The following is a 26,986-nucleotide window of genomic DNA, read 5'->3' as shown; positions in this document are numbered from 1 at the left end:
AATGCAATTTGTTATTGTTGTTTTGCCGAGCACCCACGGCTGAGGCCTAGGATCAAACCCAGGGTGCCAGCCCGGCTCAGTGGTAGCACTCTCGCCTCTGGGTCAGAAGATTTTGGGTTCAAGCCCCACGTCAGGATTTGGAACCCATAAAATCCAGGCTGATGCTTCAATGCAACGCTGGGGGAGCTGTTGCATTGTTGGTGGTGGCGTCCTTCCGATGAGACATTGCTGTGCGCAAATAGGCTGACGCGTATCACCGACAAAATACACAGTCACTACACTTTTCACTATATCCTTTGAGATGTGTCGACGACGTGATGCGGCGCTCCAACAAATGCAGAGATTATTATTTTTATTATTTAGTGTTTATTTAGAGCTGAGCTGAGAAGGTTAAGGGATGACCTGACAGAGGTTGTTGAGGTAACTGAGGCAAGAGATGCTACAACAGCAACAACTTGGATTTATTTAGCGCCCTCCAAGCCGGACGGTGTCTCAGAGCGCTACCATTGAGCCAGGCTGACACTCAACAAATGAAGCCCTCATCCCTGGTAACACCTCAGGGAACATCTGACTCTGCCTTGTTCTCCTGATTGATGTCTTGTTTGGTGCTAATTGATACATATCATCATCTCTTTCAGGTACCGACTATTGAGCTGAAAGGAGAAGCTGTGAGTAGTGTTGGGCACAGTAGTATTGGTGCGTGTCAGCCTGGCTCAGGATGTGTCAGCCTGGCTCAGTGTGTGTCAGCCTGGCTCAGCCTGGCTCAGGCTCCCACTCTCTGTGACAGGCTCGATCGGGTCTGATTCCTGAGCCAGGCGGGTCATGTTAACGACCGCACAGCCGGCCTGGCTCAACGGCAGAATTTGGAGGTACAGACCAGTCACTGGGGGCAGGGAGTCATCCCACTCAGCTCCTGTTAACCCTGCATGCCAAAGCCCTCGTGAGCACGGTAGTCCTAGCTGGCGGTAAACCCTTCTGGTGTGAAAGGCGCTGTATCAAATTTAAGGGTTATTATGATTGTGTGTTTCTTCACTTGACCGTAACTGAGACTTTCTGTTATTACACAGGGACCCCCGGGCCCCATAGGTCCTCATGGGCCGCCCGGCTCCATGGTGAGTAATAAGAACACAGCCCTGCGTTACACCGTTATAACACAGCACCTGCGGAATAGGATGAGAGTAGAAAGCTCCAGTGGGGGAGTGAGCACCAGCACAGACACGATGCGGAGAGAGAGCAGGGAATGAGATTAAAGTAGAGAGCTCGATTGGAGCAACGATCACCAGCACAGACACAAGTTGTAAACTCTATGGGTCTTTGGTTGAGATGAGATTTATTGTTGTTATTGTAGGGACCTCCAGGTCGGGATGGGACGGATGGCGCACCTGGGTTTCAGGGGCCGAGGGTAAGTAATGATTTCATTATTAACCAGAGAGAGAGAGAGAGAGAAGCGTATGCTTTCCATCACAGTCAAGGGAGTTTCCACGTGTAGGGTGACATACATATGTGAACCCTCAGTCGAGTTTGGAGACCCTTGAGCACTGTGATGGGTTTCTGTGTGTGTCAGTCACTCGGCTGATCTCGGTGATGGGTTTCTGTGTGTGTCAGTCACTCGGCTGATCTCGGTGATGGGATTCTGTGTGTGTCAGTCACTCGGCTGATCTCAGTGATGGGTTTCTGTGTGTGTCAGTCACTCGGCTGATCTCGGTGATGGGTTTCTGTGTGTGTCAGTCACTCGGCTGATCTCGGTGATGGGTTTTCACATATCCAATTCCACTTTCTGTAATCTACTTGATTCTCCTGTGCACATTTCAGGAATTCTTCCCCCTTCTTACCCCTTACACTGTTTCCTCCCCCCAGTCTATCACTGGATAATTGAAGTCCCCCATTACCACTACTCCATTGTTTTTACATCTTTCTGAAATTTACTTGTAGATTTGCTCGTTCCTACTATTTGGTGGCCTATAGTATATACCCAGCAGCGTAACACCTCCCCTTTTGCTCCTTAACTCTTAACCAAATAGATTCAGGTGGGCAAAATAATCAAGTAATTTCTGCATCAAATATTTATTTCCACGCCATGTACACAACCACAACAACTTGCATTTATATCGCTCAAGGTAGCTTCTGGGAGCGCTGAACAGTGGCCGAGGAAGGGAGAGGGGGAGGCGGCCATAGGTCAAAGAGGTAGGTCTTGAGGGATTATTATCAGGTGTGCGGAGTAAGGAAAATTGCCCAAGGTTTCGCCCTGCCGGGAATTGAACCCAGGTCTCTCGCTTGCAAGGCGAGCGCTCTAACCACCGAGCTACCGGACTCCACGCTGCCTGTAAAGTGCTTTGAGACTTCTGCACGTGAACGGTGTTTGAGTGCAAATTGTTGTTTTTGTTGATGTTGTTCTAAACCTCTTTTGTAAAGCAACCGTGACTTCAGCGCCTGGACCCTGATAACGTTCTGTGTAATCCAAATGCTCCTGGCGTCTCTCGCTGTTTTTTTTTTCTGGAGAATGATTTTCTGTCATATTATTGCTGTCAATTTTTAACGCCCTCCATCTGTGTCTCACGTTCTCTAGGGCAGGAAGGGTGACCCAGGGCTGCCAGGGGCTCAGGGCGGAGTTGGCCCTCCGGTGAGTAACACGTCCTGTCTTCCTTCTTTCAGATGCACGGACACGGTGACACACAGACACTCTGCTCTCTCTCCCCCATGGTGTCTGTGCTGGTCTCGCTCCCCTACCGGAGCTCTCTACTCTAATCCCATTCCCTGCGCTTTCCCATTCACATTATTTTCCGTCAAATATCCAATACCCTGATGAATATTTAATCCCTGGGAATATTTCTAATTGTTTTCAGGCTAAACAACGTGTGTTAATTGTGAGACGTCACCAACTGGTGCTCGAAGCTCAATCTGAGTGGGGAAATGTCTCCCTCTACTGACCAATGCTTACAACAAGACTCACCTGAACTCGGGTTCCCAGCCAGAACCATCAAGCGCTTCGGGTCTCTCCCCCCCGACTGTGCAAACTGTATTGTGAAGCACTAAGATTTGGTCAAGGTCATCGGTTAATCAGATCCTCCTCTTTGTAGGGAGCTGAAGGACAATCCGACGTTGCCGGGCCCCCGGGATCTCCAGGCGAGCAGGTGAGAGTTTACGGAGAGTATTAGGCACGGGTTGGCGAGAGCCAAGGCTTGGGAAGCTCAGAGTGTTCGTTAGGGTAACTGCTGGAGTCTAACCAGCTAAACCTGCATAGCTTTCCATTGAGAGCGCTGTCTGGCAAGCTTTCCGGGTGTTTGTCCAGCTAGGACGATCAGGGCTTTGGTCACAGGGTTAACAGGAGCAGAGTGGGATGATTCCCTGCTCCCAGTGACTGGTCTGCCCTTCCAGGTCCTGCCAATGACTGAGGCTGGACCTGTACTGTCAGCGGAGGGCTGGCTCGATTCCGACATTCCTGTGCCAAATATGTCACCTTGGAGCCAATTCAACCCCAAAGAGGACCTCAGGTAGACAGTCCCAAGCTGCTCGATAGAACATCTGACAAAAAGAACAAGTGACAAAAAAAAGAATCATAGCAAACCATTCCACAATCTCCGAGGCCCAGAAAGGCAAACCAAACAGTAGAAACACAGCGTCCAGTGTGAATGACAATTTCAGGACCTGCAAGTTATGGTGGAGTGGGGGGGGGGGGGGGGAAGGTGGCTGAGGAGAGGATGGTTGAAAGCATGGTCAAAAAGATAGATCTTAAAGCTTGCTGCCAATGATGCTGTTTGCTGTTTTATTTCTCAGGGTTTGCCCGGTGAAATTGGATTGCCAGGAAAACCAGGACTAGTGGGAGAACCGGTAAGGAATGGCACACGCGGTGTGGTGCGGTGCGGTGTCATGTGATGGGGTAGGGTGCGGTGGGGTGGGGTGGGGTGGAGTGCGGTGAGACGCGGTGCGTGTTGTATAGCTCGCAGACCAGATTTAATGGATGAAGAAACATTTTTTCAGAATAATTAATTCAACCATAGGCTGCTCCCACAGTCCACCTACGCTCCAGTGCAGTGCTGGGGGAGCACTATATTGTTGGAGGTGCTGTCCTTCGGGTGAGACATTAAATTGAGGTCACTGATGCTCTGAGATGCTACCTCGCATGTAGACGGCTTATACAAGTTGTTGCCCTCCTATTTTTTCCTGTTCCGGTGGACGTTAAAGATCCCTCGGCGCTCTCGGGAGAAGAGGAGGGAGTTTCTCTCTCCTGGTGACCTGGCCAACAGTAAATATTGTCCGTTCTCTTGAAATTACATGGAGCAATTTCGACTCTGCTTTTGTTTATAAATACGCAGTCACTACATCTAAACCAAATCAAGCTGTGTTTTTTTTGCTGGTTGGACTCCAGCAGTTACCCCAACGCAGACTCTGGGGTCCCCAAGCCTTGGCTCTCGCCAACCTGCGCCTAATACTTTCTGGGATTAGGGAAGCGGGATGGGTCCCTCCAGGGAGAGAGAGAGAGAGAGAGAGAGAGAGAGAGAGAGCGCATTCCATTCCAACAACCTATCTCTGGGATTTCCATGTGTAGGTGGGAGACGTGGAATTCTCAGTTCGGTTTGGAGATCCTTACGCAACGGTGGAGGGTTTCCGCATGTGTCAGACACACGGCTGACCAAAAAAAAAGTTAAATAAAATCTCTGTAAAGTGCTTTAAGATATCTCAGCACTTTATCGATTGCAAGGGTTATTATCGTTATTATTATTATAATAATAATAAAACTTCCTTAGTTCTATGGTCGCCTCCCTCTGCTTCCGGCTCGGCATCGCAATGCTCCACTTTTAAGCGCTCCGAGACTCTGCCCAGCCCGAAGGATTCTTTGTAAATCAAGCTGTTGTTCTTGTTCACATAATAAAAATAATAATATTCTTGCGTTCGATATAGCACCTTATCACGGCATTGAGACACCTCAAAACGCTTTGCAGGACATGTATTTTAGGGGCGAAGTGCAGCAGCCGGTTGGCACATAACAAGGTCCCGCAAACATGCGAGTGACCGATTTTGTTTGACGGGGGAGAGAGAAACTCCCGTCTCTTTTCGAGCAGTGCCATGTGATTTTTGACATCCGCTTGAACAGGACCTCCGTTTAAGGTCTCTTCCGAAGGGACGTCACCTCAGACATAGGTTTCGGTTGAAGGATCTTCTTAACCTTAACCTGACCTAATCTTGTGATCTTCTGTCCTCGGGATTAACCTCTGCCTTCTTCCTTCAGGGCTCCCCAGGGGCGGACGGGAATCATGGTTTGCTTGGGATTCCAGGAGGCAAGGTTAGTGACTGACTTGAGATAGACGTCTCTTTACGTAAAACTGGAAAATGGATGGGCGAATGTCTCACTCGCTGCTCTGGTTTTGTGTGCTTGTTGTCTACTATATAATAACACGTTCAGCCGGCAGTGGAGCATTGGGGTGTCCAGACAGTTTCTCAAAAGATTCCTCCAATACATCTTACCTTCCCTTTCCTTTTCCTCCCTCCCACCCCCAACTATGCCCGTGTGCTAACAACCATACCATTGATTCGGTGAAGAAAACACTTCGGCCCTCCGGAACGCTCACCCCACCATCTCCCCCCCCCCCCCCATTCAACAACAACAACAATAACAACAAGGTTCCATTTATAGAGCGCCTTTCACGTCGGGAGGACGTCCCAAGGCGCTGTACAGTTGGGTCAGGACCCGAGCATTGGGGGGGAAATGGTCAGGGTGAGGGGAGGGAAGGGAGGGAGCGAGGAGGGGGTAGAGAGTCGAGAGGGGAGCTGAAGGCACGGTCAAAGAGAAAGGTCCTGAGACCGGCCTTGAAGGAGGAAAGGGAGGAGGCATTGAGCTGTTTATTTAAATGAGTCCCAGTGTCCTGCTTCAACCACTCTGTCTTCCAGCCACGGGAGTGGTGAGACACTGCAGGAAATTGGGACTTTAACCCCCCCATCACTCCCAGCCATCAACCCTTCGTTACTCCATTACAGCAAAGCTAGGGAGTTGCTGGAGGCGTGATGGGGGTTTGTAAGTGAGAGTGAGGAGCTTTTCGATCTACTCCAAGATAATCTTTGAGGCCAAGGACAACTCCAGGCTTCTTCTTCACGACCAATCAGCTCCTCGTTCCACCCTCTCATGCCTCTCCCATCCTCCTCCAACTCCAACTCCGAGGAGTTGCTGGATTTCTTCAAGACCAAAAATTGAGGGGATCCGTTCAGCCCCCGCCGCCCACCCAACCGCCACCCTCTCCCCATCTCTCCCTCGCACTCCGAACCCCACGCACCCCTCCCTCCACACCTTCAAACCCGTCTCCCCCCCCCCACCCCCTTCCTCTCTCACCATCACCATACCCCTGAAGCCAAACTTAGACCCTCTCTGCCCTCCAGCCTCCCTGATCCCAATCCTCCCCCCCGCCTCCCACGCTCGGGTCCTAATCCCTGACTAATCCTAATCACTGCTCAGCGCCTTGGGACCTCCTCCCAACATGAAAGGCACTTTATAAATGTAATTTTGTATTGTACTGGGAGGCAGGGAGACAGTTGAACCCGGTGAGGACTGGGGCGAGGTGGGGTGCGAGGTTTGATGCGGGTGATGGAAGGAGGCGGTGGAGTTTTGCAAACCATTGGATTTTTTTGCGGTGCATGGGACATTCAGAGCTCGACCTTTTTTTTTTGGAATTGGACAATAATAAAACCTGGTCCGGACACTACGTGACCCGCCTTTCACTCCCTCTTTCCACCTTTGGCTCAACCCAGGGAGAAGCCGGAGAAAGGGGACAAGACGGATTCCCGGGAATACCTGGAAGGAAGGTAGGAGGAAAACTGCAGGTCACCTCATTAATGGACTGGAATATTGTGAGGCATTGTTATAACAAAACCACAATGACTTACATTCGTACAGGAACCTTCACGTAGGGTAACGCTATAATGTCCTCTCCTTGTGAGCCGATTACCCACCCCGTCCTCGCCCAGCTCCGCTGGCTCCCCATCACTCAGAGGATACAGTTCAAGATCCTTGCCCTCACCTTCAAGGCCCTCGATAGTCTTGCTCCTCCCTATCTCTACAACCTATTAAAACTTCACCAACTTGCCCATTCCATCCACTCGGCCGTCACTGGACTGCTCCACATCCCCCTCCCTGCCTGTTTCATCATCAATGGTCAGACCTTCGGCCTTTCTGTCCCCACCCTCTGGAACTCCATCCCTCCATCTCCACCTCGCCCTCTCCCTTGGTGGCCGTAAGCACGGTCAAAGAGGAAAATTTTCACGTGGGAGTTGAAAGAGGGGAGAGGGAGCAAGGCGCAGGGATTGGGGGAAGAGTGTTCCAGAGTGTTCGCACACTGAGCCGGGCTGACATACACACACCGAGCTGGGCTGACATACACACACCGAGCCGGGCTGACATACACACACCGAGCTGGGCTGACATACTCACACCGAGCCGGGCTGACATACACACACCGAGCCGGGCTGATATACACACACCGAGCCGGGCTGACATACACACACCGAGCCGGGCTGACATACACACACGGACCCGGGCTGACATACACACACGGACCCGGGCTGACATACACACACGGACCCGGGCTGACATACACACACCGAGCCGGGCTGACATACACACACCGAGCCGGGCTGACATACACACACCGAGCCGGGCTGACATACTCACACTGGCCCGGGCTGACATACACACACGGACCCGAGCTGACATACACACACCGAGCCGGGCTTAATTAATTATTTTCTGCTTGTTTTCACAGGGAGAGCCGGGGAGATCAGGGGTCGCGGGGTCCGTGGGTCAGAAGGTAGGCACACAGCGACCGCTGGTCACAGTGTCACACCGTTCCCCCCACAACAGCATTAAGCTGCTGTTTTAAGTGAAGAAACATTTCTTGGTGTCTGTCCTAAAATTGCCCCTTTACAACTCTAAACCCGTCTCCTCTTGACTGGTTGCCTCGGTGTGTCTGAAGTTGTGTTTAATGAAGGGATAAATAGTGTTTATAATAATCGTAATCCCCACCTCATCATACTGAAGCGAGTCGGAGGGTATCGCTAACTGACTAACGTTCGGCCGCCGGTTTGCACGCGGCAATGTCCCGCAAATAATACGTGCCATTTAACTTAAAAGACTTAAAAGCCAGCAACCGGCAAGGCAAGTCAAAGCACACAGTCAGTCCAGTTAAAACCCAGGCAGGGGGCAACGTTACTGGTGCCCTGGCCTGACGTGGTGCCTTGCGGTTCGTGTCCAGTGACCTGTGCCCATGTGCTGTCTTCACAGGGAGAATCCGGGCTTCCTGGGCTTGACGGAGCCTCCGGCCCCAAGGGAGTCGGAGGAGAGAAGGTAAGAGGTGCGTGGCGGGGGTGGCGGCCTGTGCGAATGAGGCGTGGATCAGTCTCGGAGGCTACGCCACGCGCCCATGCAGCTCTCGCCCGTCGACGGATCATCGGGTGGTCGCTGGCATCACTTCCTGCACACCCTGCAAGTGCTGCTGATGTCGCTTCCCGTACGCTGAAGCGATGACTGACTGTCGGGAAGCGATGTCATCTGTGCTCTGACGTCAGCCATGTTATCCTTTCACCCTTGATTCGGCTGGCGACGGGGCTGATGGGCTATTGGGGCCGGATGACCGCGGTCTAAGGAGGTCACTTCCTGAGGAAGCCGGGAGAGTGACCGCGCTTCCGTCTTCCAAAGTGATCCGCGTTTAACAGGGGCGTGATATAAAGGGGATGGGGTTCAGCCGGTGTATCGCCTCTTCTAACCCGTGTCTAACCATCTCTCCCTATCGTCTCCTGTGATGTTTTGACAGGGGGATCGGGGGGAGTCGGGTCCCATCGGCCCGGAGTCCGAAAAGGGTCAAAAGGTGGGGAGATTGCTAACGTAAAGTGCAGCGGAATTCACCCCCTCCCTTACCCCCTCCCCAGCTCCTCAGCCTCACACCCCAACATCCTCCACTCCTCTACCCCCACCCGATCCCTTTATCCAGCTAACACGGACCTCTGTACGTCCCCACCGCCCCTGCCTCCGCGCCACCCTCTGGTGGCCGCGTCTTCACCCACTGAACTCTGCAACTCCCTGCCTCTACCTCGCTCGCTCAGCGTCCACCTCCGTCACCACGCAGCGCTCCCGGATGCTATCGTGGGCGACAGTCTCCGTGTAAAAGTAGGTTGTTGTCTTTCTTCTCCTAGGGCGAGGTGGGAGCTCCGGGACAACCAGGCTTACCAGGCACGGTGAGTGGCTGCTCCGCACGCCGAGCGGGCACTTCTTTGTGTGATTTTTCAGGTGACGGTCACCCACCACCCCCCCACCCCCCCACCACGCCCCAACCCCCTACTGCCCCCTTCCAGTTTGGGGGTTTGTAGATTGGTTGGAATTTCGGAGCACATCTCATTCCATCACAGAAAAACATCCCAAATTCGCCCACAAAACACACACCCAAACCACTTTGCAATAAATAACTACTTACTACCGATTGGTGAAACACTTTCTGGGGGTAATAATCCCTCCTCCCCCCCAAAATGTTGGTCATTCAATCCACGACTGTGTACAATTGGCTGCCGTGTTTTGCGCACAAAATACACGGTCAATTCACGTTAGAATATATAGACTGTGACTCCCTTCTTGTCGGCCTTCTCAGCTCTTCCCTCCACAAGTTGCAGAACATTCAGAACTCTGCAGCTCGTGTCCTCTTCCCGCGCCAGGCTCCGTGACCCTATCGCCCCCGCCCTCGCCCGGCTCCACTGGCTCCCCGTACCCCAGAGGATAGAGTTCAAAATCCTCGTCCTTGTCCTCGCCTTCAAAGCCCTCCACAGGCTTGCTCCTTCCTACCTCCGCGACCTGCTAACATTATATAGACCTGTCCACTCCCTCCTGTTCCACGTTCCCCGCCCAGCCCACCCTACCATTGGCGGTCGGGCTTTCAGTCTCTCTGCCCCCATCCTTTGAAACTCCATCTCCCAGACCCTTCGGCTTGCTCCTTGCCTTGTCTCCTTCAAAGCGTGTCTCAAGACCCTCCTCCACGACCGCACCTTCAGTCAGCCTCCTACCCCTACCTTCCCTGCCCTCTACCCCTCCTGATCCGAAACCCCAGCTCGGGTCCAAATCCCTGAATGTCCAGCGCTTTGGGACGTCCTCCTGATGTGTAGGCGCCATCCAAATGTTTTTTGTCGTTGTTATCAAATGCAAATGCAGTAATTCTTTTTATTATTGTTTAAAATCGTGATGGAATGGGTTTCGTGAGCAAATGGGACGTCCCAAAATCACTTAACCCCAAATCCGTCATGTTTTTACCACATTAATGAGAGCTACATTTGACTCTTATTTTGTGTGTTTGTTTCAGGCGGATGGTCCCATACTACCTGGCTTTCCGGTATGTTTATATTTACAGACTGCACCATCAAGGTCACGATGTGGAGAGAGAGAGATCAAGGAATGGGAATAGAGTAGAGAGTACAAGTGGGGGAACGAACACCAGCGCAGACGCAATGGGGGAACCCACACTGATCCATCCATTGAGCCGGGCTGACACACACGCTGAGCCGGGCTGACACACACGCTGACCCGGGCTGACACACACGCTGAGCCGGGCTGACACACGCACACTGAACCGGGTTGACACATGCACACACCGAGCCTGGCTGACGCACACCGAGCCGAGCTGATACACACACCGAGCCTGGCTGACGCACACCGAGCCTGGCTGACGCACACCGAGCCTGGTTGACGCACACCGAGCCGAGCTGATACACACACCGAGCCTGGCTGACGCACACTGTTGGAGTTGAATGACTTGAGCGTGTTATTCGTTGCAGGGTGCGGAGGGAGAGAAAGGTGATAAAGGTGATAAAGGAGCTGTGGGAGAGCCTGTGAGTATGAGGCTGTTGTGGACATCACAGGGGAGCAGAGTCCGGCAGTAAATACAGTAAAACTCACGCCAGTCATATCAGTCCTTTAACATATAATATATCTTACCCGAAGTCTGAGTTACAGGCAAAAACTGTATAAGTCGTATATAATCCGATTTAATCAATAATTTACAATAATGCAGCTGGTTAGGGCTCATGCTGTGATGGGTCAAGACTATGTTTCCTACGATTCAATGTGTCTTGACCCGCCACCACATGCGCACTAACCGGCAAATGCTACTCAAGGCAGCCGGTAAGTGTGGGAGTAATGGAGGATAGGGGAGCGGAGTCACAAGTCAGGAGGTGATTGAAAGACTCGTGCAAAGAAGCCTAAGTGGTTTTGATGGGAAACCGAATGAGACTTTGTGTGAATGTACGACTTAAAAGATTATACGATTTATAATTTACTGTATAACACAGTCTGCAGTTATATAGCGCCTTTCACATTGGATTAGGTTATTTGACCACTCCTCACCAGAAAAGGATAACGTTGTTGTGAATTGCAGGGACAATAGTTTGCCACTGGGTGACACTGCACTACTGCGAAATAACCTTTCAGCCAAGTATCTGACACACTGGGAAACCCTTCACGGTGATCAGCCGGGTGTCTGACACACTGGGAAACCCATCACGGTGATCAGCCGCGTGTCTGACACACTGGGAAACCCATCACTGTGATCAGCCGGGTGTCTGACACACTGGGAAACCCATCACAGTGATCAGCCGGGTGTCTGACACACTGGAAAACCCATCACGGTGATCAGCCGGGTGTCTGACACACTGGGAAACCCATCACGGTGATCAGCCGGGTGTCTGACACACTGGGAAACCCATCACTGTGATCAGCCGGGTGTCTGACACACTGGGAAACCCATCACGGTGATCAGCTGAGTGTCTGACACACTGGGAAACCCATCACTGTGATCAGCCGGGTGTCTGACACACTGGGAAACCCATCACGGTGATCAGCCGGGTGTCTGACACGCTGGGAAACCCATCACGGTGATCAGCCGGGTGTCTGACGTACATGGAACCCCGTTACTGAGCTTAAAATCCATTCTAATTGAGAGCTCTCTCTCCCCAGGGACACACACGCTGCTTACCTAATTCCAGAGAGTAATAGGTGCAGGTTGGCGAGAGCCAAGGCTTGGGGAACCCAGAGTATGGGTTGGAGTACCTGCTGGAGTCCAACCAGCAAAAAATGCACAGTTTGCTTTTGGAGCCTGGCTCAGTTGGTAGCGCTCTCGTCTCTGAGTCAAAAAATTGTGGGTTCAAGCCCCACGTTGGGTACTTTGAGCTCACATTCCAGGCTGATGCTCCAGTGCAGTACTGGGGGGAGCGCTCATTCTCAAAGGTGCCGTCCTGCGTGCGAATTTTAAGCTGAGGATGTGCCTGTTCAGGTGGAAGTCAAAGATCCCGCGGCGCTATCAGAAAAGGGAAGAGAGTTTCTCTCTGCCCCGGTGTCCTGGTCAACAACCCCCCAGTTAAAATCATTCAATCACTTCTTGGCTGTTTGCGGGACGTTGCTGTGCGGAAATTGCCTGTCAAGTTTGCCTACAAAATACACAGTCTCTATTGCTTTATAGAAAATCCTATGAAGCGCTTTGAGATGTCTTGACTTGAAGCCAGAGCCTGAAACATTATAATAATAATAATCTTTGATATAGCGCCTTATCACGTCATTCAGATGGCTCAAAAGTGCTTCACGGGATATGCTGTAAACTGGATTGACCGTGTATTTTTTGTGGGTGAAGCGTGGCAGCCAATCGCACACGGCAGCGTCCCACAAACAGCCACAGAGTGAGCGACCAATTTTATCGTCTCAGGTAGGGCACAGAGAAAGAAAACTCCCCTCTCTCTTCCGATTGCACCGCGAGATCTTTCACATCCACCTGAACACAGACGGGGCCTCGGTTTAACGTCTCATCTGAAGGACGGATGATGCGTGCGGGGGTGGGGGGGGGGTTGGGGGTGGGGGGTGAGAGCCGATGAGAGGCAGCGAATTCACAGCCCAGTGATGGTGGGAACAGGAAGCGTTACGTTAATAGTGTCTAGCCTTGCACATGGGGAGCCGATCGGTACCCGCTGAGCTCTCCGTGCAGACAAGCATGGATTAACTGTAATAATCTCTCTCGGCTATTAAACCTCAAAGCCACAGTTTCTCCCCTTGGCCTCTGCGGGAAACTTTATTCATTCTAATATGAGGAACACATTTACCTCCAGGACAGGGCCAGGGATTTCACACCGTTAGATATTAGACTGGGGAACGGAGCAGGGGCTTTGCAGGCTGAACAGACGCAGGGAATGCCATTAAAATAAATCACTGGCCGCGCGCGAGTCACGCCACCGACTCTCCTGTTAAAGAGGCAATTTCGCAAGCTGGAAGTATTTCCCTTCATTTTATTCCCCCTGTAATTTTCCTTCCCCGTTTCCCACGCTTCCCCTCTCCAACCCCCGCCCCTACCACCGCCCCAGCCCCCAACCCCCATCCAAATCGGTCACTCACCATCTCTGTTTGTGGGACACCAATTGGGCGTCACGTTTCGCCCACCAAACGCGCAGTCACTGCACTTTACGGTGTATCCCGTGAAGCGCTTTGAGACCTCTCAACGACACGATGAGGTGGTATATCAAATGCAAAGATTATTTATTTTTACTGAACCCACAACCTGCAGGACAGAGAAATACCGACGGAGGCAAACGAACTCTTGAGAGCTGCGAATCAGCAAAAGCCACCAATTAACATCAGCTAACGCACCTGTGGTCCCATCACATTCAGTGGGTCATTTTTCTAGCGGCTTTAACCCTTTGCTTTTCAGGGTTCCCACGGCAATCCGGGCGGAAGAGGTCCTGCAGGAGTTAAGGTAAGCAATGCTCTCTCAGATCAACCAACTATTGTTTTCTTCGAGAAAATGGCGTATCCAATTATTTATTTCTAATTTTCTCCCCACTCCTCTTCTTTGCCACTGGGCTCTCTCTCTCTCTGCCCCTGGTCTGGTCTCTCTCTCTCTCTCTCTCTCTGCCCCTGGTCTGGTCTCTCTCTCTCTCTCTCTGCCCCTGGTCTGGCCTCTCTATTTGCCTCTGGTCTGACCTTCGTCTCTGCCCCTAGTCTGGCCTCTCCTCTCTGGGGTGCAATTCCTTCGAGCTCTGGTTGGCCTTCAGTACCCCTCACCCCGAGTAACTATTGTCCATGTGTAAGGCTGGGCAATGAGTGTCGCTTAATCATTCCCCTATAGAGGACGTCACAGCCAAGCCTGACCTCTCCCCATCCGACACACACGCAAACAGGTGTCGTAGAGGACCAGGAGCAGGAAGCCTGGCTGGTTTCCCCCTCCCTAACCCTGGAATTCACCAGGGATAATTCAACCTCTCCTTCGTAGCCCCGGCCGGGACCAGGAAACTCAGCCCAGAGCGGCACTCCAACTAACGAGCTCTGCTCATTGTAAGCAAGTAACGTGACTGAAAGGATTGCTCCTAAAAGAGCCAGCACATACACGATGGGCCGAACGGCCTTCTGTGCTGTAAATGCCTGTGGTTCTACAGAAGTCTAATCAGCAGTTCTCTCACAAGCCTTTCTTTTCACCTAGGGTGCGAAAGGTGAACACGGGCTTCCTGGGAAACCAGGGGCAAAAGGAGACATGGTAAGTTGTCGAGTTTGACCAACCCCTCCCTGTCTGCTGTGAACCTGGAGTGAGGTACTTATGATCACCAAAAGATATGGGATGGCTCCATTTGCAAATTGGACTGTGAGCTCAAATCCAAAGAAGGATTTCCTATGAATCAAATTCGCCAATTGCATCCCAGCACTGTGCTGGAGGCCCAGGGTGGTCCAATTGGATGAATTTAGTTTCATCCTCTTTCCCCCCACCCCCATTTCATCTGGTCCATCCTCTCTCTCCATAACCCATGAATGTTATGTTTTGTTTCTGGAAGGGAAACACAAAAATATTGCTTATGCATCCCGCAGAAGTTTCTGAAATAGGGCATCCGGCCCTCAGCAGCCAGAAGGTTGGACCCTAAGACTATATGATTCCAAGTCCCAACTAAGGCCCTGACTAAGAGTCGAGCTGAGTCAGCTTGACACACGGGGTGTGTTGGCTAAATGTACAGTGACTCTACAATGTTCTCCTCATGTGAAAGACGCTGTATAATACGTAAGGATTATTATTGTTGTTGTCCCAGGAGAGCGGCCCTGTGTCCATGTTGGACACGGACCACAACAACCTGCATTTATACAGCACCCTTCATGCAGGGCAGTGTCTCTGAGCGCTTAACAGTAGCTGACACCGAGCCGAGGGGAGGGAAGAGGTGACCATAAGCACAGCCAAAAGCCCAACTACCGTTGGTGGAATGGAGGGGACGAGCGATGAGCAGAAGCTTGAGCCGACCGAGCGGAGGCAGCGGGTGGTGAGGAGGGGAGTAAGCAGGTCGGAGAGGTAGGGAGGTGCCAAGCCATGAAGGGATTTGTAGACGAGTGAGAGGATCTTGAAATCGATTCATTCTGTGATAGGGAGCCAGTGGGCCCGGTGAGGACTGGTGTGATGAGGCAGTATGCGGGCGGCGGAGATCTGAATCACCGGACGTATTTACGTGGCTTGGAGGGTTAATGAGCATGTTAATGAACATCTCCTCTCTCTCATAACAGGGCGTTGGGGGAAGCCCAGGTCTGCCGGGAGCCCACGGATTGCCAGGCAGCGTGGTAGGTGCACTGCAAGAGCGAAGCTCTGTAGACTTAACACCCAACCTTGCGCTCACCTTGCTCGTGAGAGGTCTCAGGTTCGATTCCCGGGCATGGCGAAACCTTAGGCAAGTTTCCTTACTCCACATGCTTCTGTTTGCCTAGAAGTGAGTAGGAACCCAGTTGACAGCGGATTGGCAGATCGCTTTCCGGGGGTAATAATCCCTCAAAATCCATGACTGTTTGTGGGACACTCCTGTGCGTAATTCGCTGCTGCGTTTCGCCCACACATTACACAGTCAATCTATACACTTCGCAGTATATTCTGTGAAGCGCTTCGAGATGTCTCAACGACGTGATAAGGCGCTGTTTCAAACGCAAGGATTATTATTATTATTATCATTATTATTATTATTGGACGAGCTCAAATAGGTCGAGGGGACTTTCATCACCCTGACCCGTCCTGTGATGTGCGAGCGCCAAATCTAACCAACCACAATCTCTCTCACTGCCACAGGGGACGCCAGGTGGTGTGGGCCCATCAGGGGCTGATGGTGTAAATGGGCAGAAGGTAAGAAAGCTTTGCTGCTGGGAATGTGTTAGAGACAGGCAAAGTGATACGTACTTGGAGTCTGAGCTGGCGCTGGGGGTGGGGGGGCGGGGGGTGTTGCATCCTTAGGATGAAGTTAAAGCAAGGTCCTCTCTCTGCCTATTCAGGTGGACATTAAACATCCCACAGCGCCGGTGGAAAAGAGAAAAGAGTTGCTCTCTCTCTCTCTCTCTCTCTCGGTATTCTGGCCGATAATCCCCCAGATAAAATCTGTCATTCATTCCACGGCTGATCGTGCAGTGTGTAAAATCTCTCCTGTGTTTCCCTGCCACCACCCCCCCCAAAGTAATGACTAATGTGACAACAACAACTTGCATTTATATTGTGCCCCTCATGCAGGGTAGAGTCCCAGAGGCGCTTAAAGTCCCTGACAGCAATCAGTGCGAAACGTTTCGAGACCTTTGCACGTGTGGAATTACTTCTTCCTTCTCCCTGTTTCACCCCAAACCTCTCGGCTGCTGGTCGTGTTCAGGGGGAGCCTGGGAGAGATGGAGAGCTAGGTCCACCTGGAGCTGTGGGCCAGGCTGGTTCCCCGGGGATTCCCGGCGTACCGGGAGAGGGGAGAGCCGGAAAAATGGTAAGTTTGTATGTCTGGTGGTGGGGGGGCCGGGAGGGGAGGGCGCGGAGGAGTTTAAAATCTGTTTTAGTCCCCAGTGGATCCCAATATTTGGAGATCCTTCAGCCTATCTGATCTCATCCCTCCAGAACAACCCACCCTACCATCCTCCTACCACAGCATCCAGGTGTTTTTTAGCCGAGTCCCAATGTCCTGGCCTCAACCACCCTTCCTGGTAACCCTGTTCCAGTTGTTAATTACCCTCGGGGTAAAGAAAACCTTCCTGATGTCTGTCCTGAAATTGCAGGAGGGGGCAAGATGGAGGGATGGAGGAAGAGAGCTCCATATTGTCGGCGACGATGATGAATAATGATGATTTTTTTAAAAAAAAAATTTGATGGAGACATCAAATACATGAGGGAAGAGTTAATGGCTCGAGCAGGCTAGGATTATACATAATAATCCTTACTTATAGAGCAAGATAGGATTATAAATAATAATTCCCGTGTTTGATGCAGCGCCTTATCGTGATGTGATAAGGCGTCTCATCAGATGCGAGGATTATTATTTGTTATAACGCCCTTATTGTTATAAGAAAGGTGATTATCCAGTCGTTTGTGTTTATTATTGTTTTTGATCTGCCTTTTAATTTGGACCCCGACCAATGGATTGTCCATCCATTTGCCGACAACCACATAGTCACTACACCAGACAGCAAATCCCCCCCAGGACAGGAGCTTTAAGATGCTTCGATGTTTTAGCAGCCTGGCTCAGTCATAAATTTGGCCTCTGAGTCGCAGGGTTGTAAGCTCAAGCCCCGTGTCGGACTTGGAACCCGTCTCGTCTAGGACGACACTCCAGTGCAATGCTGGGGAGAGCAATGCATTGTAAGAGGTGCCATCCTTTGGTTGAGACGTTAAACCGAGGCCTCATCCGTGCCTGTCCAGGCGGACGTTAAAGAGTTGCGCTGGCGGCAGCGCTGTTCGAAAAGAGAAGGGAGTTTCTCTCTCCCAGTGTATTAGCTGACAATCCACCACATAAAAGTCGCTCATTGACTTCAAGGATATTTGTGGGTAGTTTTTATGCGCAAAATTGGCTGCCACCTTCGCCTAGAAAACACATAGTCGCTGCACTCAGTCACTACACTTTATAGTATATCCTGTGAAGTGCTGCGAGACGTACTGACGATGTGCGAAGGGTCTGCATCAGACGCAGGGATTATTATTTGTGATAACGCCCTGTTGTCAGCCGTGGAGGGTGATTATTCAATCGATGTCTGTTTGTTTGCGTGACGGAGTAACCGTTACCGCACGATGGCCGGGGTTTGTGAGGGAGATCTTGCGACATGAGTAACCTGACACATCTGGGCTCGTCGATTGGGCCGACTCACACGTTCTCCCGCAACTCTTGTCGACTCGCTCCGAACTTGCTCCGCGTCTCTTTGCCCGTAATACTCTGTCGCAGTCAACGGCTACGATACAAGACGTGACCTATAAAGCGTGCAGCTACCTTAACGACCAGACTATCGTCCTGTTAACGAACCTGCCACGTCTCTGGACCAGGTGTTTACTTTGATCCTGTTTGGCGTTTGCAGGGGCATCCTGGAGCGCCTGGCTTGGCAGGACCCCAAGGACACAAGGTGAGCCAATGAGCGTTGGGTAAGTCATCGCCTGTGGAGGTGTGAGCTCAGGGTAGAGCCCGCCATGTACACTTCCTGCCTTTTTGGGCCACGTTTTCAACCCAGATGTCGAAGGGCTTATTCCAACGAGCTTTGTATTTCATTTTTTTCGGTTTAAAAAAAAATATGACGACGGGGACACACACGCACACGTACGCGCGCACACGCGCGCACGCACGCACACACACACACACACACGTACGCACATAATCAGATACTGGTGCTGCATTGTCCTTTGGATGAGACGTGAAACCAAGACCCCATCTTGCCCTGTTCAGGTGGACGTTAAAGATCCCGTAGCGAGAGAGGGGAATTTCTCTCTCCCGGTGTCCTAGCCAACTATCCCCCAGATAAAATTCGTCCCTCGCGCCACGGTTGTTTGCTGGACGTTGCCGTGCGCGAGCTGAAGCCGCATTTTGCTCACAAAATGCACAGTCACTGCACTTTACAGTAAATCTTATGAAACGCCTCGGGATGTCCTGTCGCGAAAGGCTCCATATCAAGTGTAAGGATTATTATAACCACAAATTGCGATTAAACAATCGACCCACAACAGCGCAGTGTTGGTCTATAACAGCTGATTTGTCCTGTCTGTATGTACTTGTGAATCCCAGAATGTTAGGTTGTTTCTCAATGTCACTTTACAGTATATTCTGTGAAGCGCTTTGAGACATCTCGGAAGATGTGAAAAGCGCCGTATCAAATGCAAGGGCTATTTTAATTATTAGGCAAGTTTTCTTACTCCGCAGGCCTGTTTACCTTAGCAGTTGTTAACCACATACCGGTTGTTAGTCGATTGGCGGATCGCTTTCCAGGGGTAATAAATAATCCCTCAAAAAANCTGTCGCTCAATCCAGAACTGTTTGTGGGATACAGTGTAATTGCCTGCTGTGTTTGCTCGCAAAATACACTTTTAACAATATATTATAATGAAGCGCAAACATCTCAACGAGGTGTTAAGGTGCTCTATCAGATGTAAAGATTATGATTATATTATTATTGGCCGCATGGCATTTGCATTCACTTTCTATGGCCCGTGAAGGCATAAGAGATTGAGCACATTATTTTATTGCTGACGTTCACTAACATCCCATCAGCAAGTCTACACTATCTCGTATAGTGCTTGAGCCAAATGTTTTAACTCGAAACGTTTTTTTTTTCAAGCATCATTTTCTGAGGTTTTTATTCACTGACAACAAATCAACAAGATATGAGGAGGAGGAGGAGGAGGAGGAGGAGTGGAGATGATGGTCCCATGTAGCAGGAGGCTGGGCTGGGATGGGGGGTCAATGTGACGGTGAGGGTAGAAGACGAGACAGGACTCGGGGAGCAGGGTTTGTTCATGGTGGTCAAGACTCTACTCTTGATCCCTCGGGATAGCGAAATAGGTCTTGTTTTTCCATGTTCTCAATGTTCTGGTTGTTTATGGCTGTAGCTGCCTGTGTCTCCCCCCTCGTCGCGAGCGGTGATGGCGGTGATGGCGGTGATGGCGTACTCGCTTTTTCCCCTTCTTTGCCCGTCCAGACCTCTTCCTGTGGGAACGACCTCTTGCCATGATTGAGATTCAGCCGTGGTCTCTGACTCCTGTTTGAGGGAAATCTTTGACCTTTTTATACTGATCCCCAGGCCGAGCCATCCCTGTTCCCATTGTGATGCCTGGGCCATTTGGTCAGTTGTGACCTTATAAGGCGCTCATCACTGTGCAAAGCTATCGCCCGAGCGGTCATGTTTCGTGGCCTTATAAGGTCAGTCAGCCACATGCGTCTGATCCTCCTATTCTAAATCATTAAATTAACAATAATCATAATCGTAACAATCCTTGCATTTGACACAGCGCCTTATCACTCAGCGCTTCGCTAGAATATGCCGTCAAGTGGATTGACCATGTACTTGTGTGCAAAACTCGGCAGCAAATTGCGCGGAAGCAGTGTCCCGCAAACCGTCGTGGATCGAGTGATCACATTTCTTTTTTTTGAGGGATTATTACCCCAGGAAAGTGATCCGCTAGTTCCTACTAACAGCTGGGCAAACAGAGGCTTATGTAGAAAGGAAACTTGCCGACATTTTCGCTCCCACCCGGGAATCAAACCCGGATCCTCTCACTTGCGAGGCGAGCGCACTAACCGCTATGGGACGTCAGATTGAAAGCAATAGTCATAAAGTGTGCCAACCCCGTAGGTGGGTAGGATTTGCCGGGTGGGGTTAAAGGCCCACATTAGGGCTCTTTGAGCTCCCAATTTAAGTTGATTCTTCCAAGGCAGTTAGGTTTGTCAGAGCTATGTATGCAGTGCTTTGGTTGAGATGTTGAGCCCAAGTCCTGTCTGTTCACGTGGGCGTTAAAATGCCCCAAAGTTGGTCACTTTATGACTGCGAGACGTTGGTGTGCGCAAGTCGGCTGCCATGTTTTGCCACAGTCACTACACTTCACAGTAAATCAAGCGATGAGATTTGAGACATGTCGCTGACACGATAAGGTGTGGCCCCTCAAACACAACTATTATTATTGAAAGAGCCGACAACACTATTTAGTGGCCAACAATCCTCCCAATAAATTGCACCCTCATTTCCTGGATCTTTGCTGTGCAGAAATTCATTGTGATTGTTGCATACGCCGACAAATTACACAGTCACTACGCTAAATAATAATAATCCTTGCCTTTGATATGGCACCTTATCAGGTCTTTGAGACCTCTCAAAGCGCTTCACAGAATACACTGTCAAGCGAATTGACTGCGTATTTTGTGGGAGAAACGCAGCACTACATCACTAACTGTATCACTAACTTTATCACAACATCACTAACCACAAAGACAAACCACATCAATAACTGCATCACTGACAACATCACAACAAGAACAACAACAACAACTTGCAGATTGCATGGATAGGGATACGGATTAAGGGACTTGAAGACGAGTGAGAGGGTCTTGAAAGCGATCCGTTCGGTGATTGTAAGCCAGTGGAGTCTGGCGAGGACTGGTGTGATGGGGGGGGGGGTACCGAGTTTTGTGAGGGTGAGTATCCGGGAGGTACTTAACGCAAACGCTATGTGGCAAATAATAATACTGTACAATAATAATCTTTACAATTGATATAGCACTTTATCACACCTTATCACACAAAAGTATAATCCACCCATTTTACAGGGAAGCACTGAGTTGTCTCAACGACGTGATAAGGTGCATTGTCAAACGCAAGGATTATTATTATTTAGTCCCCCAATGAATCAAAGTCACTACACTGAATAATAATAATAATCCTTGCGTTTGATATAGCGCCTTATCACGTCTTCTAAACGTCTCACAACGTAGTGGTTGGAGCACTCACCTCGCAAGCGAGAGGACCTGGGTTTGATTCCTGGGGAGGGTGAAACGTTGGACAAGTTTCCTTACTATCAGACACCTCTGTTTACCGAGCAGTAAGTAGGAACGCAGTTGTTAGTCGATTGGCGGACTGCTTTTGTGGGGGTAAAAATCCCTTCAAAAACTAATTTTAAAATAATACTGATTTGGTCACTCAATCCACGACTGTTTGTGGGACGCTGCTGTGCGCAATTGGCTGCCGGGTTTCGCCCACACAATATACAGTCAATTCATATTCTGTAAATGTTCAAACATCTCGGAGATGTGATAAGGTGCCATGTCAAATGCAAGGATTATTATTGTTCTAAACTAACCACATCACTAATCACATCTCTAATTTTGTGAGGGAACCGTATCACATACTACATCACAAACCACATCTCTAGCTATTTGACTTACCACGTCGCAGTTATTCTAATTTTATTTTGTTTTTGCAGGGAGACCCAGGAGAATCTGGTCACCCTGGGTTACCGGGAGACGTTGGCCCTCCTGGTGTGGGGCTTCCTGGACTGCAGGTAAGTAACCATAGTTAAGTAACCCAGCCGGCCCAACCCCAGCCCCAATCCCCACCCTAACATCCATCTAATGTGAAAGGCGCTGTATCAAATGCAAGGAATACTATTTTTTTACAGGGCTAGGTACGGTATCATCTTAAGAAACTGTATTATCAAAGCCACTAACATCCCATTAACAGGTCCACAGTATCTCATCTGGTGCTTAAGCCATAAGAAACTCAAAATACACATGTTTTTGAAGCATCATTTGCTTTTATTCACTGACAACAAATCAACAAGGTGTGGGGAGGAGTGGAGATAATGGTCCCATGTAGCAGGGAGCTAGGGGTGGGGGGTGGGGGGTGGGGGGTGCAGTGTGACGGTGATGAAGGTCCCACGGAGGAGAGCGGGGGGTGGGGTGGGGGGTCAATGTGACGGTGAGGGTAGAAGACGAGACAGGACTCGGGGGGCAGGGTTTGTTCATGGTGGTCAAGACTCTACTCTTGATCCCTCGGGATAGCGAAATAGGTCTTGTTTTTCCATGTTCTCAATGTTCTGGTTGTTTATGGCTGTAGCTGCCTGTGTCTCCCCCCTCGTCGCGAGCGGTGATGGCGGTGATGGCGGTGATGGCGTACTCGCTTTTTCCCCTTCTTTGCCCGTCCGGACCTCTTCCTGTGGGAACGACCTCTTGCCATGATTGAGATTCAGCCGCGTCTCTGACTGCCGGTGGTGTTGTCGCGCAGCCTTTTTATACTGATGTGTTGCCTCACCGCTCCCATTGTGATGCCTGGACCATTGTGCTTCCGTCCGTCGCATCACGAGTCATGAGCTGGGGCCAATAGAAAATATTTGCCCAAATAGTTGCCAATAATTGCGGGCCTTTTGACAAATTTTGCAGCAAACTGCAGAGGCTTGATTGGTGCTATTGAGGGGACGCGTTTCGGGAAACAGCCTGGATTAAAACTGTAGCCGTATATTTCCTGAACGCGTAGTCGCGTTTAACTGAAAACTAAAAATGTTCATTTGAATGGCGAAGCACTGAACGAAAATTTGTCGCGGGAGCTCGGTGTCGGGCGAGCAGACCGCAGTAGTGTCTGTCACGCAGCTGGGTATTTCGATCGTGGTTCGCTCACCAACGGGCGCAGCCGACCTTCCACCCGCGCCGCGCACGAGCGGCGCCGCTCCATCGACAGCGGCTGCGACGAGCAAACAGCGCGCGGAGGCCGGGGGAGGGAACGTTTGCAGCCGATTACACAGAAAAAGGGCAGCCACACTTTTCTATTATTAATAATAATAATCCTTGCATTTGATATAGCGCCTTATCATGACGTTGAGATGTATCAGTGCACTTCACAGAATATATCGTAAAGTGGATTGACTGTATATTTTGTGGGTAAAATTGACAACAATGTCCCACAAACAGTCGTGGATTGAGTGACCAATTTCTATTTTTTTTGGAGGGATTATTACCCCCAAAAAGTGATCTGCCAATCGACTAACCATCGGATTCCTACTTACTGCTAGGTAAACAGGGGCGTGTGGAGAAAGGAAACATGAAAGCCACATTATTGTTATTGTGGAGTCCTGTAGCTCAGTGGTCAGAGCACTCGCTTTGCATGCGAGAGACCTGAGTTCAATTCCAGGCAGAGGGCGAAACCTTGGGCAAGTTTCCTTACTCCACACAGAGCCTAATAATAATCCTCCAAAACCAAAAACAATAATAAATTGGTCATTTTCCATCCACGACTGTTTGTGGGACATTGCTGTGCGCAATTGGCTGCCACGTTCGCCCACAAATATACAGTCAATTCACTTTACAGTGTGTTCTGTGAAGCGCTTTGGGACGTCCTCCCGACGTGAAAAGCGCTCTATCAAGTGCAAGGATTATTATTATTATACAGGAGGTAAGATGGGTCTCCTAAGGAGGACGTATCTCCAATTTGACATGTTTGGCAATGAAATGTCAGAATCGAGTCAGCCCTCTGTGACAGTCTCTAGTCCTGACCCTCAGCCACGTGGGTCCACAGTATTCCAGGGCACTGCTGATGACAGCACAGCCCGGCCTGGCTCATCGCAGGACTCAATAGACCAGTCACTGGGGGCAGGGAATCCTTCAACTCGGCTCCTGTTAACCCTGTAAGCCAAAGTCCTATCAAGTAGGGTGGTCCGAGCTGGACAGACAACATGTTACATTCACGGACACTTCTCAAGATGTCTGGGACCGCATTTTCAGTAATCTCCCCTCCCCAACCCCCGGCTTCCAGCCCCAACTGCTCAGGTGCCCAGCCAGGACTGTCAAGCGCCTTGAGACATCTTCCCGACGTTAAAGGCTGTGTAAGTGTAAAAATCGGTGTTGGATTTCTATTTTAGCGAGTTCACTATTTTTCTCCCTTCTTCTTTCAGGGCCCCACAGGACCGGCAGGTGACAGGGGATTTTCGGTATGGGCGCTGTGAAGGGCAACGTGGGCAAGGAGATTGGCTTAAAGTTGAAGATTTCTTTGAATTTTGTTTTCTTTTGACCCATTCTTCGAATCAAATCATGATATTTTCGGTTGCTCTGAGAAACAGCAATCCATTCAGTCTCTTTACCTGTCCCTCCTCACCCCAAACCCCTGTAAATGACTCCTTTTAAGATATATTGAACGTTGGCATTGAGCCCACCCTCGTTGATGGCCTCTGGTCCGGATCTTGAGCCAGATGGATCCACAATATTCCAGGACACTGCTGATGACAGCACAGCTTGGCTTATTGGGCAGACCAGCCACTAGGGTCAGGCAATCCTCCCACTCAGCTCCTGTTAAGCCTACAAGCTGGGACATCCAACCAAGCATCATTGGAAAGGGGTTGTGATATCATGGTTGATTGTTCTTTCCCCACCTTGGCCCTCTCAACCTGCTTCACCCTCTCCCATCCCGCTATATTCCCTTCTCACTCTCCTGTGCCTCATGTTTCCTCTTGGAGTTTGTTTCTTTGGGTTCATCCACAGCTTCCCTTGCAGCGCGATTGCATGTCAGGTGGCACTCGGTGTCTGTGAGAAGTGTTGCGAATGTTCATTTTGTTTCACAGGGCCCCAGAGGGCTTCCGGGAGTGCCCGGCCAACAAGGACCCGCCGGGCAAGACGTAAGTGAAGAGTCAATCACCTTACGTCTTAATTGAAAACTCTAATGCCTTATGTCACTCACTAACCCGCTTTCCTTTACCTTCGCCATGCTATACATCGTGTGTCAGCCTGGCGCAGTGGGGGCACTCTTGTCAAGGAGTCAGAATGTTGTGGGTTCGAGCCCCACCTCGGAACTTGGAATCACATCGTCTAAGATGACACTCCAGTTGCTTTGTTGGAGGTGCCGTCGGGTAGACGTTAACGATCCCGCTCTATTGGAAAAGAGAAGGGAGTTTCTCTCTCACGGTGTCCTGGCCAACAGTTGCCCCAGTAAAATTGGTCAGTCACTCCACGGTTGTTTGTGAGACATTGTGGTGCTTAACCGGCTTTCATGTTTCGCCCATGAAATACACAGTCAATCCATTTTACAGTGTATCCTGTGAAGCACTTTGAGACGTTTCAACAACATGATAAGACGCTATATTAAATGCAAGGATTATTATTATTAATAAACACCTCAGCACTGAGCAGGGATTGGAACAACACTGCACTGGAAACCTGGTGGTCCTGAGGTCCAGCCAAGGTCATTGTATGATATGAATTCCATTAATTGGGTGATTTAAACCAACATTATAGAAGCCACTGGATTGTTAACAACTGCCACTGTCTGGCCAGGATGCCTCCAGTACTCGCATTGGGATTTGGCTCGCCAATGCCCTCTGATGAAGAATTGGCCCTTGTAATCTCCAGCATGGCACTCTCTCCTCCAAGTCAGAGAAGTCAGAGAAGTGGAATTGCTCCTCTGTGGATGTGATTTGATCTTTGTTTTGTTTTTCAGGGCGTGCCCGGTCTGCCAGGTGACCCAGGAGCCCCGGGGGAACCCGTACGTCACTATCTCTCTTGTCCTATGATAGTCAAAACCCTGGGGTTGACGTGCGCCTGTCTCAGCGGCCTCTCCCTCTTTTTCCTTACACACTTACTTTATACTTTGCCCATTTGTTCTTGTTCTGATTTGCCCCAATTTACACTGCTCGCTCCCCATCGGCTGCCCCCAGCTTTCCCTTCGGCTCTCCCTTCGCCCGAGTGGAGGGGAGATATTCACAAACCACAATCGCTGCTCACGCTGTTGCTGGAGGTGGAACAGTCGGCATTTGGTCTTCTCCACCGAGAAGAACCTGAACGCTCAGTTGAACGATTGCTTCTTTGGGGCCTATTTTTGTCAAACGTGGCTGGGAATTGCACCATGTCATTCACAGACCTATCGTCTTGTACTGGCTCTCTGAAAGAGCTCTCCATTTTAGTTCCAGTCTCCCATGGTCCACACGAAGAAGATTTTCCGCCCATCCTCTCTCATCCTCCAGTAACCCCTCCCCCACCCCATCACAGCATCGAGCTGCTTTTTTAACGACTCCCAATGTCCTGGTAACCTTGTTCCAGTCGTTAATTACCCTCTGGATAGAGCAATACTTCCTGGTATCCGTCCTGAAATTGCCCCTTTAAACCTCTAAACCTGTGTCCTCTTGTTCTACTGCCTTGGTGCCCATCCTAAAGTATTGATGTGGGTTTACTTTTCCAATCCCATTGAAAATGGTACACATCTCTCTGAGGTCCCATCTGA

At 50.4% G+C, this 26,986-nt stretch overlaps 1 protein-coding gene across 1 annotated transcript in view; it reads left to right on the top strand.

Annotated features, from left to right (window-relative positions):
* The window catches only part of col22a1 (collagen, type XXII, alpha 1), an 87,198-nt gene that overhangs the window by 41,262 nt on the left and 18,950 nt on the right, over window positions 1-26,986 (top strand). The window contains exons 19-42 of the mRNA XM_042332560.1: window positions 639-668; window positions 1,068-1,112; window positions 1,349-1,402; window positions 2,567-2,620; window positions 3,078-3,131; window positions 3,775-3,828; window positions 5,228-5,281; window positions 6,739-6,792; window positions 7,749-7,793; window positions 8,267-8,329; window positions 8,796-8,849; window positions 9,175-9,216; window positions 10,326-10,355; window positions 10,798-10,851; window positions 13,710-13,754; window positions 14,478-14,531; window positions 15,536-15,589; window positions 16,086-16,139; window positions 16,651-16,755; window positions 18,329-18,373; window positions 22,212-22,289; window positions 24,672-24,707; window positions 25,335-25,388; window positions 26,207-26,251. Of these exons, the coding sequence (XP_042188494.1) occupies window positions 639-668; window positions 1,068-1,112; window positions 1,349-1,402; window positions 2,567-2,620; window positions 3,078-3,131; window positions 3,775-3,828; window positions 5,228-5,281; window positions 6,739-6,792; window positions 7,749-7,793; window positions 8,267-8,329; window positions 8,796-8,849; window positions 9,175-9,216; window positions 10,326-10,355; window positions 10,798-10,851; window positions 13,710-13,754; window positions 14,478-14,531; window positions 15,536-15,589; window positions 16,086-16,139; window positions 16,651-16,755; window positions 18,329-18,373; window positions 22,212-22,289; window positions 24,672-24,707; window positions 25,335-25,388; window positions 26,207-26,251 (1,257 nt within the window). The remainder of the gene's footprint in view (window positions 1-638; window positions 669-1,067; window positions 1,113-1,348; window positions 1,403-2,566; window positions 2,621-3,077; window positions 3,132-3,774; window positions 3,829-5,227; window positions 5,282-6,738; window positions 6,793-7,748; window positions 7,794-8,266; window positions 8,330-8,795; window positions 8,850-9,174; window positions 9,217-10,325; window positions 10,356-10,797; window positions 10,852-13,709; window positions 13,755-14,477; window positions 14,532-15,535; window positions 15,590-16,085; window positions 16,140-16,650; window positions 16,756-18,328; window positions 18,374-22,211; window positions 22,290-24,671; window positions 24,708-25,334; window positions 25,389-26,206; window positions 26,252-26,986) is intronic.

Source organism: Callorhinchus milii, unplaced genomic scaffold, assembly GCF_018977255.1.
Source record: "Callorhinchus milii isolate IMCB2004 unplaced genomic scaffold, IMCB_Cmil_1.0 Scaffold2, whole genome shotgun sequence".
Lineage (NCBI taxonomy): Eukaryota > Metazoa > Chordata > Chondrichthyes > Chimaeriformes > Callorhinchidae > Callorhinchus > Callorhinchus milii.
The sequence above is the reverse complement of the archived record's forward strand: the minus strand, read 5'-3'. Positions and strand labels throughout refer to the sequence as shown.